We start from the raw sequence: 18,083 nt of genomic DNA, 5'->3' as shown, positions 1-18,083 counted from the left end.
AAAATGCTGAAACAGACATTAAAAAGCCCTGAACTATCTATGCTAACCCCTTATCAATCAGCTTCCATTAACTGTGTCCCCAGATTCAGAAAAAAACATCCCTCAATCAAAATCAACTCTACTTACCCCGAAGTTGGAAGCAGCGAAACGGTCACTGGCGGAGACAGCTGTTGTTGCCGTTGTATGTGCATAGAAGGCATTGATGTTTGCAAGGAGCGTGCTCATGACTGCCGGCACGCCGGGACACATGTACTTGGTTGCCAGGCAGGAGAAGTGACTGTAGAGACAAAAGAGGATGGTCAGCAGGACTCATTGACCTTACAACATTCAAGGTTTAGTAAAGTTTGACAAATGTTTTACAGTAGATACACAAGTGACAGAAATAACACTGACTTACACCATATGCTGCCTTGTTTTAATGTGTGAATAACTGACTTGCCTTTGCATGTGTTTGTGAAGGGTGTCACAGGTCACCTTGCTTGATACAGCTGTACGACAAGCATAGTTGCCTTTTATGGCAAGCATGAGGCGCTGAAGGCCTACTCTACCCCTGACCTTCTTGGGTCATTGAGTTCAGTTTTATGCCACATTCAGTTTTATTCTAGCTATATGGTAGCACTCTGTAGATAATCGAGTCTGGATCTGACAATCCATTGATCAACTGCATGAGCACTGATCTGTAAAACTGGGAACCTTCGAAATGTCAGAGAACCTGACCATCCAATCATGTTAGTTGCCTCTTCTGACAAGCATGGATTACTGAAGGAGATTATTCTAACCCTCACCTTCAGGGATAGCTGGTTATAGTGATTTACAGACTATGTTTATGATACAGTCAGAGTCGTTCCAGAGAGTCTTATGATTGTGGAAAGTATTTGGGCAGTTGTATTCAATGCTGCTTGAGTCATATCAAACAAAAGTCATCAGAAGATGACATATCCCCCCGGCCCCCACATATTGGTAAGGGCAAATCATCTGACAGTTACTTGATGTTTTCTTAGATTAAGTTTGAATTGTTTCAATGGAAGTCATGAAAATATAAATGCCATATATTTGTAAACAGCAAAAGGCACCACTTCAAGATCTGTATCATATATCTGCCAAGATCTGTTGAAAGATATCAAATGGTTTTCAAGTTGTGCTCTGGAAACAGAGCCTATCCCTCCATTTTGAGACTAAGTCAGAATGGTTTCCATAAAAACCAGGAAAAATAAAAATGCCAAAACATTGTAAATAGAAAAAGGCACCACTATGTGGTCTGCTTCAAATATCTGTCAAGTTTTGCTGTAAGATATTCGGAGTTGTGCTCCGAAAACAAAGCCCATCCCTCCATTTTTAGACTAAATCAGAATCGTTTCAATTGAAACTGGGAAAATGATAAATAAAAAAAAATCTATAAATAGCAAAAGTCACCACTTTAGGCTCTCCCCTACATATCTGCCAAGTTTTGCAGAAAGATATTGAGAAGTTTTTGAGTTGTGCTCCAGAAACACAGCTCATCCCTCCACTTTGAGACCAAGTCCGAAAATGTTTCCATGGAAACACAGAAAACTATAAATCAGAAAAATCTGTAAATAGCAAAAAGGCATCACATTGGGGTCTGCCACATATATCTACCAACTTTTGCTGACAGATATTAGGAACTTTTTTAGATGTGCCCTAGAAATGAAACATACCTCTCACTTTTCAGACAAGGTTCGAAACGTCTATGGAAACCCCGAAAATGATACATCACATGATCCTGTACATAGCAAAAGGCACCACTTCAGCTTCTGACTGATATATCTACCAAGTTTTGCAGAAAAATATTGAACGGTTTTTGAGTTCTGCTCTGGAAACGAAATACAACTCTCACTTTTGAGACTTTTGAGACAATGTCTGAAACATTTCCATGGAAACCAAGAAAATAATAAATCACAAAAACCTGCAAATACCTAAAGGCACCACTATATGTTCAGATCGATATATCTACCAAGTTTTGCAGAAAAATATTGAACGGCTATTGAGTTCTGCTCTGGAAACGAAACACACCTCTCACTTTTGAGACTAGGTCCAAAATGTTTTCATGGAAACCGAGAAAATAATAAAGCACAAAAACCTTTAAAAACCAAAAAGCACCACTTTGGGGTCTGCAACCACTTTGGGGTCTGCCAAGTTTTACGGACAGATATTAAGAAGTTTTTGAGTTCTGCTCTGCTCTAGAAACGAAACACAACTCTCACTTTTGAGATTTTGTCTGAAACGTTTCCATGGAAACCAAGAAAATAATAAATCACAAAAACCTGTACATAGCAGAAGGCACAACTTTAGGTTCTGACTGATATATCTACCAAGTTCTGCAGAAAAATATTGAACGCTTTTTCAGTTCTGCTCCGGAAACGAAGCCCACCCCACCATAGACTAACACCAAAATGTTCCATGGAAAAACAAAAAAAGATATAAATGCCAAAAATCTGTAAATAGCAAAAGGCACAACCATAGGCTGAGATTACAATATCTATCAAGTTCAGTCTAAAAATATTGAATGGTTTCTGAGTTATACTCCTGAAATAAAATGATTACGGACGGACGGTAGACAGACGAGGCGTTGACTATATCCCTCCGCATTACATGCCGGGGGGATAAAAATTGAAGGATGAATATGTGTGCTGAAAACCAAGAATTGTATTTGGGAGGATTCATGATGGACACTGCAAAATCACAGCACCACATGAACAGGGATTAACAGATTCCTTCTATGCATATGTAAGTTTTATGTTATTCTTAACTTTTCAGTATAGTAATTTTGAAATGAGATAACAACTGGCTGTTACACTCACGTCATTGCCTGGTAGATAGACTCGATGCCATATCTCATGGCAAACTCATCCACAATTTCCTGGGCTGGCTCATCGAAGTACACTTTCCAAGCATCATCTTGCTGCAAAGAGGGAATAATACCATCAGCAAGAACACGGTCTGGGAATAACACAATCAGTCAAAAATACAATCAGTCAAAAATACTAACACAATCAGAAAGACACAAAAGACAAAAAATAACACAAACAGGAACAGCACAATCAGAAAGGCAAGTATCTGAAATAACACAGCAGGTAATAATCACGTTTCAATCACTTTGTTTGTAATCAAGCAGAAACGAGATGAAATACACTGACTTAAGGCTAGCACAGCTTACCCCTTTAGCATCTGGTAACTTCACCTCACCCTCTGCTTGCTCACAAAGATAGTGGAAGAGGTTCTGAAATAAAGAAGACACAGGTCAGTTCCACATGAGAGTAGATAGGAAATAAATTGTCTGTCACACATCTATGTAGGACATCTGCAGCCGTTTTAGAGGAGAAAGTGTCTGCACAGACACGAACACTACTGTTCTTATTATGCTGATGGGATTCGAACCATGGATGTTCTGATCTGGGATCAAACACCTTGTCCACCTGACCAAAGAGGCAACCTGACAAGGTATAGATGTCATCTGTGGAGTGACCTCATATCTTGCTATACTGAACTCACCTCATGAAGGCAGGTGTATTGCACATGGTAGGGGGCAACCTTCTCTTCGCCCTTTATCTCCACACTAATGTGAAGACGGATAGCACCAGATACTGCGGATTTGTCAGTCCGCTTTTCTGTAAAATAGAGAGGAGGTGATGATGCATATATATGTGTCTATGTATATATATATGTGTATATACTTTTCTAAGAGCTTTACAGCTAACTAACACACAGATCTGTATGGCTGACTGGAAAAGAATACAACTTACCCAAGTTGTACCAGACATCCATCTCGCCACTCAGAGTTCGCACCTCAATGATAGTCTGGCCCAAGAAATCATCAGATTCTCGTGTTAATTTCTGGCGTAACTTGGACTTGAGGTCATTATCTTCATCCCTGGAAATGAGAGAGACTCATGTTACAAGAGAGACGTGTTACAATAGAGACACATGTTACAAGAGAGATGTGTTACAACGTCAAAAAGGCACTGGAACTTGGCCTACTTACACAGCTGCTGAAACATAACTGGGATTGATGTCCCAAGATGTAGAAGTTAGTCCATCTACATCTGGTAACTCCCAAATCAGTACAACACAGACCACAGGAAAATATTTACACCCAATGACATCTTAGACCATTTTTGTTTTAGGAAAAGACTGCACTGCTATAAAAGGTAATATATTGCAGGGTGCTGATCCACAACAGTCTTCAGCCCACCAAGACAAATGTAAGTCTATGATATGCTAATGAGTCACGATAAGTCATAACAATACAACACCTTGTAGGCTGGGGCAATGGCCTGTAGATGTGTACAGCTCATACAGATGAACTTACCACACACGGACCTTGATCCTGTCAGAGGAATTATGGCACTCACTGGAACAAACAATGGACATTAGTAAAACAAACAGACAGTGTAAAGGTTCTGGACATTAGCCACCACAGTTTCATGCAAGTCATTAAGTCATAATACTAGGAAGAAATGGTGATTCAGGGACTGAGGGTGGTTATCATGAAAAAAATGCAAGTTAAACAGGCAGCGTTGCAGGAGTCTATCACAACTTCTATAATAAATTAGTGTTACTTAGCCACTCAACATTCTGTTTTCGACACCATTCTGTAGTTTTCAACACAGAGGAGATAGCAGAAATCTACCATTTGCGCTGTTTTGAAGGGAAACATTATCTGTGAATGAATTTCTGTATATCTTAAAGGTAAAGTGATATTATTTTTTAACCAATATACAAAGCCACAGATAAAATATTACAACAAAGAAGCATTCCTCATATCTGTCAAATGTGGCCACCCATCTTAATCACTTGATCCAGTTGAACAGACTGTCAGCTTTGAAATAACATGAAACAATCACGTTTCCTTCACCAAGAAAAAGATACACCCATACACATATATCCTCCAAAGCATACATATCTCCTACACCCACACACAAAACACATGTATCCTCCAAAGCATACATATCTCCTACACCCACACACAAAACACATGTATCCTCCAAAGCATACATATCTCCTACACCCATACACAAAACACATGTATCCTCCAAAGCATACATATCTCCTACACCCACACACAAAACACATGTATCCTCCAAAGCATGCATATCTCCTACACCCATACACAAAACACATGTATCCTCCAAAGCATACATATCTCCTACACCCACACACAAAACACATGTATCCTCCAAAGCATACATATCTCCTACACCCATACACAAAACACATGTATCCTCCAAAGCATACATATCTAATACACCCACACACAAAACACATGTATCCTCCAAAGCATACATATCTCCTACACCCATACACAAAACACATGTATCCTCCAAAGCATACATATCTCCTACACCCATACACAAAACACATGTATCCTCCTTGGCATACATATCTCCTACACCCACACACAAAACACATGTATCCTCCAAAGCATACATATCTCCACCATTCTTTAATCACAATTCAGTGATGGAGATGTACACAATAGATGATACTAAAGTTGACCAATACAGTCCACAGTTTGCTCAACCAACGTGTCCTGGACGTCAGATTTCAAGGGCATCTTGACATTGGAACTCGGTGCTGACCTAATTGTCGACATCTTCTGGGTTGCTGGTTTTGATGCATCCAGCTTTTCACCCATCCGGGCACCAGCAGCCATATGTTTGGGCCTAACGTCACCCTTCTGCTCCAACATGGCAACTATCTCTTCGTTAAATATGTTTACTTACAGGTTTTGAGGCCTCAGGTTTGAAAACCGGCCGCCATGCTTGCGAGCATGTAAAAAAAACCCAAGGGAGCTAACTCTATCTGAAGTATGGTGGAAGGGAGTTAATTGTAACTAATACAAAATACTGAAAAATGCGGACGTAAACTACCTCCCATCAAAATATATTTTACATGTAAAATAACACATGCTACTAAAGTTGACCAATACACTTACAAATAAAATTTTTCATTCCACACAGGATTTAGGTCTTGAGGCACTGTTTTGGTTCGTTTCTTCACTTTGCCAACTTGCACTGTAACGTAGGGATCACTGGTTCCTGTCTTGTCCTTCCCGATCAGGCCCTGGGCACATATCACTGCAACACGCCATGTCGAGTCATCTCACGTACACCAAAGACACACTTCATCATACAGCAAAATAGTTATGGTTGTTATTAAAAGACAATGAATAGGAGACTAAACTTGCTGGAAATTGTATCACATTCACTGCAAATTGCTAGAAATGATGTTACTGAAGAGGATTAACTATTTTGCTTTACTAAACAGTGAAACTTTAAGTTTTGTCCTACTGAACCTGGTGTGGAGAAAAAATATCCAATTTGTCAATATTTCTTTCTGTTTCATTATGTTCATTGAACCAGGACACACAGATACAAGAAGAACATCAACACATTGCAGACAAACAGTGCTACTATGGTGAATAGGGTGCGGGACACAAACCTGTGAACAATTCACTACAATGCTAACAACTTACTAAAAACTTACTACAATGCTAACAAGCTGTTTATAACATACTACAACACTAACATCTGGCTACAGGTGGTGGACATACTACATGTATAAAGCAAGCCATGAATCAATGAGTACTTCAATAATGGAACTGGGATATGATCCTCGTAATCAGCCCAAGTGTTGTGTCACGTTGTAACATGATGTAGGTCTACCTGTGATTGCTACTTTAGCGGACCACTTAGATGTGCCATCAAGTATGTTCTGTTTGGCTGCTTTCATGTGACCCACATGCAGAGGCAATTCAACTTCAAACAAGGATCTGGAATATGACACAGTTTTCTGCAACAGCGCACACAACATTGCACACTACAGCACACACAATGTCACAAGCAACATTGCACAACACTGTTCCTAAAGACAGCTACTACAAAACACATGTTTGATGAAAAGAAAGTGGACAAGATGTAAATTAGCTGCTAGTTAACATTTGGGTTATATGATACCATCCATATCTTGATGATTCAACAGATCCCAATACTTGCCATTCTATCAAGTAATGTATTCTATCACTGAACAATTGAAATAGTTAAACCTAAAACTTATTAATTGATTGGCATCAGTTAAACAGTGGTGAGATGTGGAACAGATGTGTTAATGTCTTGTCCATACAATCATGACAATTAGTTTTCATGTTTTATAATTCCTCATTAGTTAACTTATCATTTCGTCACAAATGGTACTTGTTTGATGGTAGAGTGTATCTTGATGCACCAAATGTTGGGATATGGGTTATCTCCCTTGTTCACACACTTATACTGATACAGCACAGGTTGTTGTGGGTATGCTGAAAGCAGTACTTCTAAAGGTACAAAACATAGCACCAAGGACCAGCAAACAGGGAACTGACAAACTGGGACTGGTTCAACTCACAACAGCCACCCATGTTAAAATATTAAAGAGGAAGAATTTTGTTTTGTGGACTCAGCAAATTCTACAGTACAATGTCACAAAACAATAATATAAAATCTAAGTGCAGAATAAGATGTGAAATATTTAATTTGCCACTTCCATCTGGTGTGAAGCATGCTGACTCAATGGAAGTGCCTTAAGACAGGGATGGGAAAGTGTGATCATTTGAAATAGAAATAAGTGCCTAAAATAGTTCAAATGTACATTACAAGGAACTACCAAAACATTTGTTGTAACACTTTTACCTGATGCCTGTATGGTTGTCACAGCTGGTATTACTCACACATTCGTGTGCACAATCGCTCACACACACGCCTAGAGTGAAACAGTTTATGATGTTATCATAGATTAGATTTGGTCTTCAGCACCCTGGAATAGCTCATTTGTTGACAACTGGATTGTCTGGTCCAGATTTGACTATTTATAGACTACCAACTCGAAGCTAATGTAATGCTGAGTACAGTCTTCAGAGAATTGGTCTTCAGCAATTTATGATAGCTGTGGGTTCAGTTTGTCAAACTTACTGAATTGGTTGACATGTGTCACCATATTCCAAATTCATAGATCAGTGCTGATGCTGTTGATCACTGAATTGTCTGGTCCAGACTTGATTACTTAAAAACCACCTACTTTGTTGGGCAGTTGGAATACCACAGCTATAGTATAAATTAAGGCTCACCTGTCACAGTGTCTGAGGGAGGATAAGCACATTTATGCCACTACAAGGTTTTTTCTATTTATTTCGACTTAGTGGTTTTACCTTTAGTAAAAATTCGGCTTCAGCAATCAGGTTGATGGTAGCAATTCAAAATAATGGGTCAAAAGTCAGTACAGAAAAAAAATGTGAAAAACATAACTGTGACCATAACTATGACAAACCTCCACAACTATTAAGCATATAATTATACATGATAGAGTTATTGGCCATAGCAGCCATATTCGTCATTGGTTTATGAGCATGTGTTAATGATACCTTCTCTCTGTTAGAAACCATCATCATCTCATCATAAGCTGCCCTAACTATGCATCACATCAAACAGAATGGACAACAGGTCAAATATATAAACTCACATAAACCTTTGGTCTAGGTAAGGTAAGAAGGATAAAATGTAAACCCTTTCCTGTATAAAAGTTAAAGAATTTAATGAAAAACCCTTTACCAGGCTGTAGCTGGAGGTACAAACCTCGCTCTGGTGAGATGGCATCACTTTGTTCAGATGAACAAGCTGTAATTAGGCAAGTAAAGACTGTAACAGGCAAGTAAAGTCTGTACCATCTGACCAAACATCTGTTAAGGTTATTCACGTAATGCATGGTAATAACTAGCAGACGTCTCCTTTGCAATGGTCACAACATACACTTGTAACTTCCCTAGCAATGGTCTGGACAATCAGTAGTGACCTCCCTAGCAATGGTCACACCAAACACTTGGGACCTCCCTAGCAATGGTCACAACAAACACTTGGGACCTCCCTAGCAATGGTCACACCAAACACTTGGGACCTCCCTAGCAACGGTCTGGACAATCAGTAGTGACCTCTCTAGCAATGGTCTGAACAAATAGTAGTGACCTCCCTAGCAATGGTCACAACAAATGGTAGTGACCCCTCTAGCAATGGTCAGGACAAATAGCAGTGCCCCCACTAGCAATGGCCTGGACAAACAGTAGTGACCTCCCTAGCAATGGTCACAACAAACAGTAGTGATCTCCCTAGCAATGGTGAGGACATTTAGTAGTTACCTCGCTAGCAACGGTCACAACAAACAGTAGTGACCTCCCTCACAGTAACAAGTGCAAGGGTATGGTCCGACTTGATCTTCAAGTAGTGATTACAATTGCTTATTATATCGATAACATGGTTATGATAATGAGATTACTTCACATGGTTTCAAGAGCCCTAACTCTACACTGGAATCTTTGTGTTGTAACTGAGTAACTGACAAGCTCTATATTAGACTTGCTGTGTACAACAGGGCCCTCTCCAACATCAGTAGGTGTGAAACACTGAGTTGACTTATAATTCTGTCACATTATCATTACTGTGTCAAGTGAAGCTTAAAGCCATGTCCCTGTTTGACTGATTTAGCAAATTCAAAAGCTTAAGTCTAAGAAGTTCAGTTCTTGAGGGAGGTAGCTTTGAAAATACATACCTATTAGAAAACAACAAAGTAATTACTGCTGTAACATCTGCTATGACTATCTATTGCCACTGATGTGTTCATGTTGACCAGCATGGCCACTTAGGAAAGGTAACCAGTTGTCACCCTCACAGACTTCATCACATGTCCGTGATCCACGGCCAAGTTTCAAGAACAACAATGACCCATATACAATCAGTTGTCATGTCACATGTCCACTTCAATCTGGCTACGTAAGTCAGCTACAACTATTCACGTGGGTTGCCAACTGAAAGCTTAATGAAGATGCCAGTTTGCAGGTCTGTGATCTATATTCACACCTGGTGAATGAGTGAAGCTATGTGTGCAGCAACTACAGTCTAGGATACAACACTGAAGGTCTGGTACAACACTCATGCTACAACATCTACCCCTAGCACAGACATGTGCAGGAAGTGGCCAGTGAGCATGCTCAGGGCAGCACCACCACTCACCAGTTATAGCTATTTTGGCTGACCACTTGGACGTCCCATCAAGCACACTCTGTTTGACAGCTTTCATGTGGCCAGAGTGAGACTTTTTATCTACACTGAACACTTGCCTGGAGATAGGATACACAGAGTTATTCCCCTGCTTCACATGTAGTAACTCTCTATAACTTCATACAATATAACCACTATGACCATGTATAGGGTTCAGTGGTTAAGGGAGGTGTAGTACGGCCAGTCCCATGAAGGGGCTGCATCTGCAGTCTTATCCACAGGGCAGACAATTCAAACACTATCTGCTTGAATAATGGTGTAATACACTGCCTCCCATGAGCAATGTTAATCATGTTGTCACTCACCAAGGTTTTTTCTTCCCATCAGTAGGATTAAACAAGTAAATTAAAGATTAAAGATGTAATTGAGATATTCTGTCAGTCTGCTTGGAGATAAGTTAAGATATATTAGTATAGAACCCAACTGTGAAACATGGTCAAACAAGATAAGAAACATGGTCAAACAATGACAAATCAATATGACATAAATTTCCTATACAGCTGTTTACCACAGAGGTTACTTGTTTCACCACTCAAGTCTAGCTAAACATGGTCAAATGGCACTGAACAGAAAGACTGCTACCTGATGAGCTCAAATATATCTGGCTTGTTTTTCTCTCGTATCTTCATCCGTTCGCGCATGGCCATGATGATGTTGTGCGTCTTGTCCTCTGCACCATGCTTGGAGCTCTTCTCAGCCGCCCCTGTAGATGACAGCACAACATCCCATACAGACATCTAGTACAATACTGTCTCAAATGTTTCTTCATTTACCTACTGGTACAGCACCAACAGATTGTTCAAGTCAGTGGCAGTTAACACTAAGCAAGTCTTTCTGAGGTTACATGCAGACAGTTCATAAAACACTACACTACACTGACTGTGTCTTTGTGACAGAGATAACTTTAATCTACTGACAGTTGTCAGTGAGTACGGTACATGATTGTGAGGTTACAGGTAGGTGACTTACTTTGCAGACAGTCAGCATTGAGCAAGTCTTTGCATTTCTCATGACACTTGACCCCACACTCTGTGCACCTCACTCCCTGACGCGCCAGTCCCCACAGGAGTCCTTCACACTCAAAACAGTATGTCGGTGATGTTGCGGTCCACACAACAAAGTTGTGTGGTGTTGTGCTGGAGATGGGGTAAATGAGGGCCTGGAGGGTTTTCTTGTAAACATGCATCTTCTGTAACGTCAACATCAATTTGTCATTAGGAACGATATGCCAGAGAGCAATCATAAGACTTCGTGAGCACTACCATATACAAGAAATAACATAAATTATTAAAACCATTTATCAATGTGAGAGCATGAATTAATTGCATTTTGTACAATGGTAACATTGTACCGCCTAGTAAAATGATTCCCAAATAATTGTCTTGTGATAGGTGTCGAAGCAGTTTTCCAGTTAAATGATAGCAGGCTGTAAATTATAAGGTCTGGTCCAAACAATCTAGTGATCAATACTGTAAGCAGTATGGCATAACAGCATCAGACCTTGACATTTACCTCCAGTAAGTCCCATTTTAGAACTAGCACTGGTTCGTGATGACCATCTTAAACCCAGCATACCATCAACTACTTTTTTTGAGAAACATTTCCCTGGCCAAGCATATTTCCTTCATCATTATCTCTCTGTCACATCATGTGGTCAAATAGTTCTGAGCCACATGATTGAGGGTGTTAATCAATACTCAGGGAGGATCATTTGGCTCAGTGACCTAAAGTTTTGTTCCTTAGCTATGCAAGGATGCACTGGTCATGTGTTCAAATCAGCCATAGTTCCCCATTCGTCAACCCTAAGTTTTGCTATTATCTTCCTAACAAACAAGATGATACATAGTCATGTACCTAGAAAAACACTTCAACTTGATGTTAACCCCACCTCATCCAAACACACTCACAGTAAGGCCTCATTCGCCTACCACTTACCAGTTCTTCATCATTAAGAGACTGGCGAGCCACCATTGCTGACGGAACACCTGCATTCCTCTTGGCTGCCATGCTCTGTTAAAACACATTTGACGCATACAATGCTTGTTAAATGAAAACATAGCTGAATGTTGAAAATACCCAACCACATGTAATAGATGTGATCTGCAGGAACAATAATATGAAACTGATATGAATCTATGCCACTGTCAGCTCCGTCCCTCTATGCTAGTACAGTTAAAATTACTGACTTCAGTGAGAGAGAAAGTAGGTATTAAAGATGGAAAGTGTAAACATTAGACAGAGGGTACAGCTGTCAGGTCACTGCAGGATCAATTATAGTCTCTGTTATCTAACAAGTCTCACTGGTCTTCAGCAGCAATGCATTAATGAGGACATTTCAAAGAAAAGACATTCTGTTGACGTTAAAAGCAGTTATAAAACACTTCCTTGGAGTAAGAAGTACGAGATAACATCAACGTCCATGCATTATAATGCAACACAATGCATCTCAGCTTAGTCCTCCACTGACTTAGAGGCATGTCCAAATGGTGACAAACTGATTGTCACTATGTCACCATATATATATATATATATATATATCTGGTGACATAGTATATATATATATATATATACAATATTGTTTCTCATTGTGCTAACAATACAGGTTTGTCAATATATAAACAAATTTGCCTCTCTATACATAAACAATATTGCCTGCTAGTACATAAAAAATATTGTTTTTCATTATATAAACAACACTGCCTGATATGTAAACAATATTGTTCATCTTTATGCTTGTCAAAAACAAACAATATTGCTTATTAATTTATTATCAATAAATATGAAAACAAAATTGTCTGTCACTGCATAAACTGTATTGGTGGTTGTTACATGCACAATATTGCCTGTTATGACAAACAATATTGCATGTCATGACATAAACAATATTGCCTGTTATGACATAAACAATATTGCCTATTATGGCATAAGCAGTATTGCCTATTATGACATAAGGAATGCTGCCTATCATTATGTGGACAATATTGCCTGTCATTAGATAAACAACATTGCCTCTTATTATACATAAATACTTCTTCCTGTCAGTATGTAAACATTTTGCCTTCATTACATTATCATCTATGACACTAAATCCCTGTAATATTCAATGTGTGATCAATTTACCGTGATATGCCACCTGGATGTATACTGGGAGTCCGGGCAACACAGAGAATATGTTACAGCTAAGCACACAGAGATCAGACAAATATACACATTTATATACAAGGTATTGACCAGAACGACACCTCACAAAGGCCAAAATGTCTGTTATCAAATAATGATTATTCTTAATTCAATGATGACTTTAACTTTAATTTGTTACTCAATAAATTGAAATAAATGTAGATGCACAGCTATTATACAAATCTACTACTAGTTAAAATTAAATTCTACAAATATGTTCTAGTATTTACTTAAAGGTTGTCCAAGGCTGTTGTTTACAAGAACACCTCCAAATGAGGAAGGCTGGCTTATAGTGTAATGCTGTGATGTTGCCTCTACAAGGTCTAAACTACACACAGAATGAAGAGAGATATAATCACATTCCTCCCCATGCAGTTGGAAACCAAAGTCAAGAAGACATGCTGAGAATAAACTGTCATTCAGTACAAGTTGTTGCAATTGAAATGAGAAATGGAAAAAAATACAAAGGCATAACCTGTAAAAGGGATGACAGCTCTAGAACCTAACATAACATGGGTGATGCTTATTTGTCATGGCAACGATGCAGTAACAGCTTCAGCATCAACATCATACTCTCACAACTTCATCCTTTGATAAATACAGAATTTATGGTCTCATCTGGCTATCATCTTAACCTTCTTATTCATGCGATCTATTTCTTATTTTGCAGCTTAGATATTTCCCTGCAGCCATGGTAACAATTACAAAAATAGAAACATTAGCTGTAACTTCAGCTTGAAGCTCAAACTAAACCTTGGCTTGTTTGAACTAGTCAATTTACATAAGAACATAAAAATATCATCCTACTTTTGCATAAATTGGTAAAGCACAGTTTGATCTACTGGTGTATCAAGGTACCTATTGAAATCACAGCTGAAAGGTGATGATGTTCTTATGATGCATTGATATCCTCACTAAAGGTGCATCATTTTGATGGTCAAATTATAACATTCATTGAATGAATTGATTTAGAATATACTTTTGTAACTGTAAAGGTAACTCTTGAGCAATGAGTGACATTTACTATCTCCTCAAAAATATAGTTGACCAATATAAAAATGTTAATGATACGACTGTTTATTAATCTAGTCATGATATTACTGTGTCTTTCATAAAGTTCAGATGAAAGAGACTTTCTCAATACCAATAAATGTACTATCACCTCCTGAACAGGTCCACATCAGAGCAGATGCTAGTCCCATTATCTTAGTACTTTACAGCACTTGTCATATCCAGTAGTCATTGTAACGCAGGTGCAACAAACACCCTTTTACACTCAGCCTACTCTTAATGACAAGAACAAAACAAGTGATTCAGAAGTATCAGTTGGAAGGAAGTAATATTTCAAAAAAGGAATAACAACTTTGCCAGCTATGGCACACCAACGGTTTTTGTTCATGATGCTCTGAAAAATGTTTACCGTTACCATGACTAAACACAGGTATGAAGAAGTAGAAGGTGGTATTGATACAGGTACATAACAGTGAGTATCAAAAGTGTACCATAATGTTCCTGGTAATGTAAAAATGATACATATGACAGGCTGGACCCCAAGACCCATCTAGAGTCTTCATTCACCAGCTATGTGATGCGGGGTGTGAAGGTGGATACATAGGGGAAGATGCAATGAAGTTGTGACAGTGATGATGGAGTCTAAAGCTGGTCATGCAAGATTTCACACATAGTGGAGGACTAGTCAAAATGTAAGAAAAACTGCCAACACACTCAGAAAAGTTCTAAACTGTTGGGTAAAATGTGTTAAAAGTATAAAATATGCTTGTAAGAGTGCAGACTGTGTACTACCATGGCTGGGCAATGCCTCCTCCCAGAACTTCAGATGGTTACCCTCCCTGATACCTACACTAGCTGGTATGTTACCCTCCTTGATACCTACACTAGCTGGTATGTTACCCTCCCTGATATCTACACTGGCTGGTATGTTACCTTCCCTGATACCTACACTGGTTGGTATGTTACCCTCCCTGATATCTACACTAGCTGGTATGTTACCTTCCCTGATACCTACACTGGTTGGTATGTTACCCTCCCTGATACCTACATTGGCTGGTATGTTACCTTCCCTGATACCTACACTAGGTGCTATGAAGGAGGGTAACATTGGCACTTGATGAAGGAGTAAGCATTAACTCTGAAACGATGTGTTCCCATAATAAAGAAGTTGATATCCATGTATTTCACTTCTAAATGCCCTTTAAAGACTAGGTGCTATGTTATCCTCCTTACACCTATCAGAGCTTGTATATCATTTAGAGTACCTACCTCATCTGGTATGTTACCCACCCTGAGACCTACACTAGTTGGTATGTTACCCTCCTTGATACCTACCTTAGTTGGTATACCTTTCCCAGTACCTACATCATCTGGTATGTTACCCACCCTGAGACCTACACTTGTTGGTATGTTACGCTCCTTGATACCTACCTTAGTTGGTATACCTTTCCCAGTACCTACCTCATCTGGTATGTTACCCACCCTGAGACCTACACTTGTTGGTATGTTACCCTCCTTGATACCTACCTTAGTTGGTATACCTTTCCCAGTACCTACATCATCTGCTATGTTACCCACCCTGAGACCTACACTAGTTGGTATGTTACCCTCCTTGATACCTACCTTAGTTGGTATACCTTTCCCAGTACCTACATCATCTGGTATGTTACTCTCTGCAATACCTACATCACAATGTAAGTTACCCAAACACCTACTCAACCGATATGCTACCCATGCTAAACAATAGCATAACAAAATGTTATATTTTCCCTTCAAAATTAAACATTAGCAATGTGCAACTTTCTTATTACTTACAGGTGATGCTATATCCATATACACCTACATGAATTGTAGGTCCATAAATGTAATGTAAACTTTTACCAAAGTCACACTTTGAAACATCCCTATCATTGTTTGTCTATCTTAATCATCAGAGTCTATGCCTCCTCCAAGGTTACTCTTTGTAATATTTCTTATCCCTGGATACTTCATTAAGACCAGGATGACCATGTACAAATGATGGAGAATGTTTGCCACAATGTCCCTCCTTAAGGGAAAACTTGCCTACTAAGTGTACCAACAAACATAACTGGGCACACAGTGAGCTACTAATGTATAATGTTACATGTCCAGCTTCTCATTTCACAAAATAACATATTACGCTTCATGTGAAACAAGGAAGTTGAAAAATAGTTTGGTATTTACTATTAATATGGTGCAGACCTAATTGATGCACAGATGTCAAAGAAACATTCAGAGCCAATGGTATGACCATATCCTGTGACTCCACAAACCAGAGAACCTAACCTGAACATAAACTCTTCCTCCAGGAATACAAATATCCTGAAAACTGTTACCTCTGTCATGACAATCTGGAGTCAATCCTTTGAAGTATCAACCACAAAGTCTAACCATAAACACTGTCCACCATACCATCAACCCCACAAGTAGTTACATCCCATGGTGTCAACACTGATATGGACACTTCAAGTCATACCTCCATGGTGTCCATCCAACACCCCAAGCCACATCTCCATGGTGCCGACACTTGTAGACAGTTTTTGTGCATTTTGCCATAATCATCTTGAGCCTACTTGTGAAATTTAGACGTAACTACAAACATCTTTAGAATCTAAATCTAATTGGATTCAGTCTAATTGGGTTCTTACCAATGTCACCACTAACAGTCATTGAGGCATTCTAAACTTGAAACTTCACAACAATACATAAAATCTCTCCCCATCAAATTAATCAATTCTAGCAACTTCTCAAGTAAAAATTCCAAAGAATTCAGTGAAGAACCACAATACTATCCAGAACAGTCCTCCAAACTTTCTGCACCCTCTACAACGCCTCAATCTCTTGGGGAGGGCTAGGCTACCCTTCCAATCAGTCAATAAAGGAAAAACAACACCCAGTATAGCTATGTCAGCATAGCTAAAAACTATGGATCAATGAATCCTGCAAATCCAGCAAATCCTCACCTGCCTCAGTAACTCCAAACAACCACCCTAGCATATAATTATCTCCACAGATGAATCCTGACAATCATGCCAGCAAAACCATTCGTTCCTCAGTAAATCCTATGAGGGGTGTTCAAAAAGTAGACAGTCTAAATATATTCTCTATGTCCAAAGCATTAAAAGCTTCCATCTTATTTTGAAGGAATACAAGCCAAAAGGAACTGAAGCTGTATACAAAGTTTCACAAATGTGGGTAATGTGGTTAACAAGATAAATGACAAGAATATAATCTTTATAAATTGCAGAAATGTGAAAAGGATTTGCCTCTTGGATAATGTCATGTGCTCAGATAATATCATACCTACAATACGTTCAGTATAGTATTTAATGACTACCTGTCATAATCAGCATACAAAGATTTGGGACGTTTGATTTATATTTAGATGGGTGTTGGTTTTAAAGGACACTTCCATATTAATCTTTCAAAAATACAGTGTCCACATATTCAAGCTGGCACCATTCCCTGTATATTGAGAGTTGATACTTATGTGGTCATTCAGTATTTAGTTTGAATCCATGGCATCATGTATGAATAAGTGAAAACATTAGAATAAGTTCAGTCCTTATCAATAAGTCATCTGAGAGGGGTGTGTGTAGTGTCTTCAAAACAAGTTTTTTTCATTAAACATGAAGGGTGGATTCTTCACTTTAACCAGTGACTGCAGTTTCAAATAGCAGTTTTATGCACTTTAAAAGCTAATTTTGCTTCCAACGGACTTTGCCTATTTCAAAATATTCCTTGCATATTTGTTTCCTGAAGATTGTGATG

At 38.9% G+C, this 18,083-nt stretch overlaps 1 protein-coding gene across 7 annotated transcripts in view; it reads right to left on the bottom strand.

Moving 5' to 3' along the window:
* LOC137277417 (protein unc-13 homolog B-like) overlaps positions 1 to 18,083 on the bottom strand; it is a 156,871-nt gene that overhangs the window by 21,965 nt on the left and 116,823 nt on the right. For 6 of the 7 annotated variants that reach the window (XM_067809137.1, XM_067809131.1, XM_067809135.1 and 3 more), the window contains 11 exons: positions 12,036 to 12,110; positions 11,070 to 11,289; positions 10,683 to 10,803; positions 10,053 to 10,159; positions 5,954 to 6,095; positions 4,328 to 4,369; positions 3,762 to 3,889; positions 3,511 to 3,626; positions 3,176 to 3,238; positions 2,820 to 2,920; positions 127 to 277 (listed from right to left, as the gene is read on the bottom strand). In XM_067809137.1, the coding sequence (XP_067665238.1) occupies positions 127 to 277; positions 2,820 to 2,920; positions 3,176 to 3,238; positions 3,511 to 3,626; positions 3,762 to 3,889; positions 4,328 to 4,369; positions 5,954 to 6,095; positions 10,053 to 10,159; positions 10,683 to 10,803; positions 11,070 to 11,289; positions 12,036 to 12,110 (1,266 nt within the window). Of the gene's footprint in view, positions 1 to 126; positions 278 to 2,819; positions 2,921 to 3,175; positions 3,239 to 3,510; positions 3,627 to 3,761; positions 3,890 to 4,327; positions 4,370 to 5,953; positions 6,096 to 6,683; positions 6,791 to 10,052; positions 10,160 to 10,682; positions 10,804 to 11,069; positions 11,290 to 12,035; positions 12,111 to 18,083 lie in introns of all 7 variants that reach the window. The other variant, XM_067809132.1, reaches the window with a different exon arrangement.

This window comes from Haliotis asinina, chromosome 3 (genome assembly GCF_037392515.1).
Source record: "Haliotis asinina isolate JCU_RB_2024 chromosome 3, JCU_Hal_asi_v2, whole genome shotgun sequence".
NCBI lineage: Eukaryota > Metazoa > Mollusca > Gastropoda > Lepetellida > Haliotidae > Haliotis > Haliotis asinina.
The sequence above is the reverse complement of the archived record's forward strand: the minus strand, read 5'-3'. Positions and strand labels throughout refer to the sequence as shown.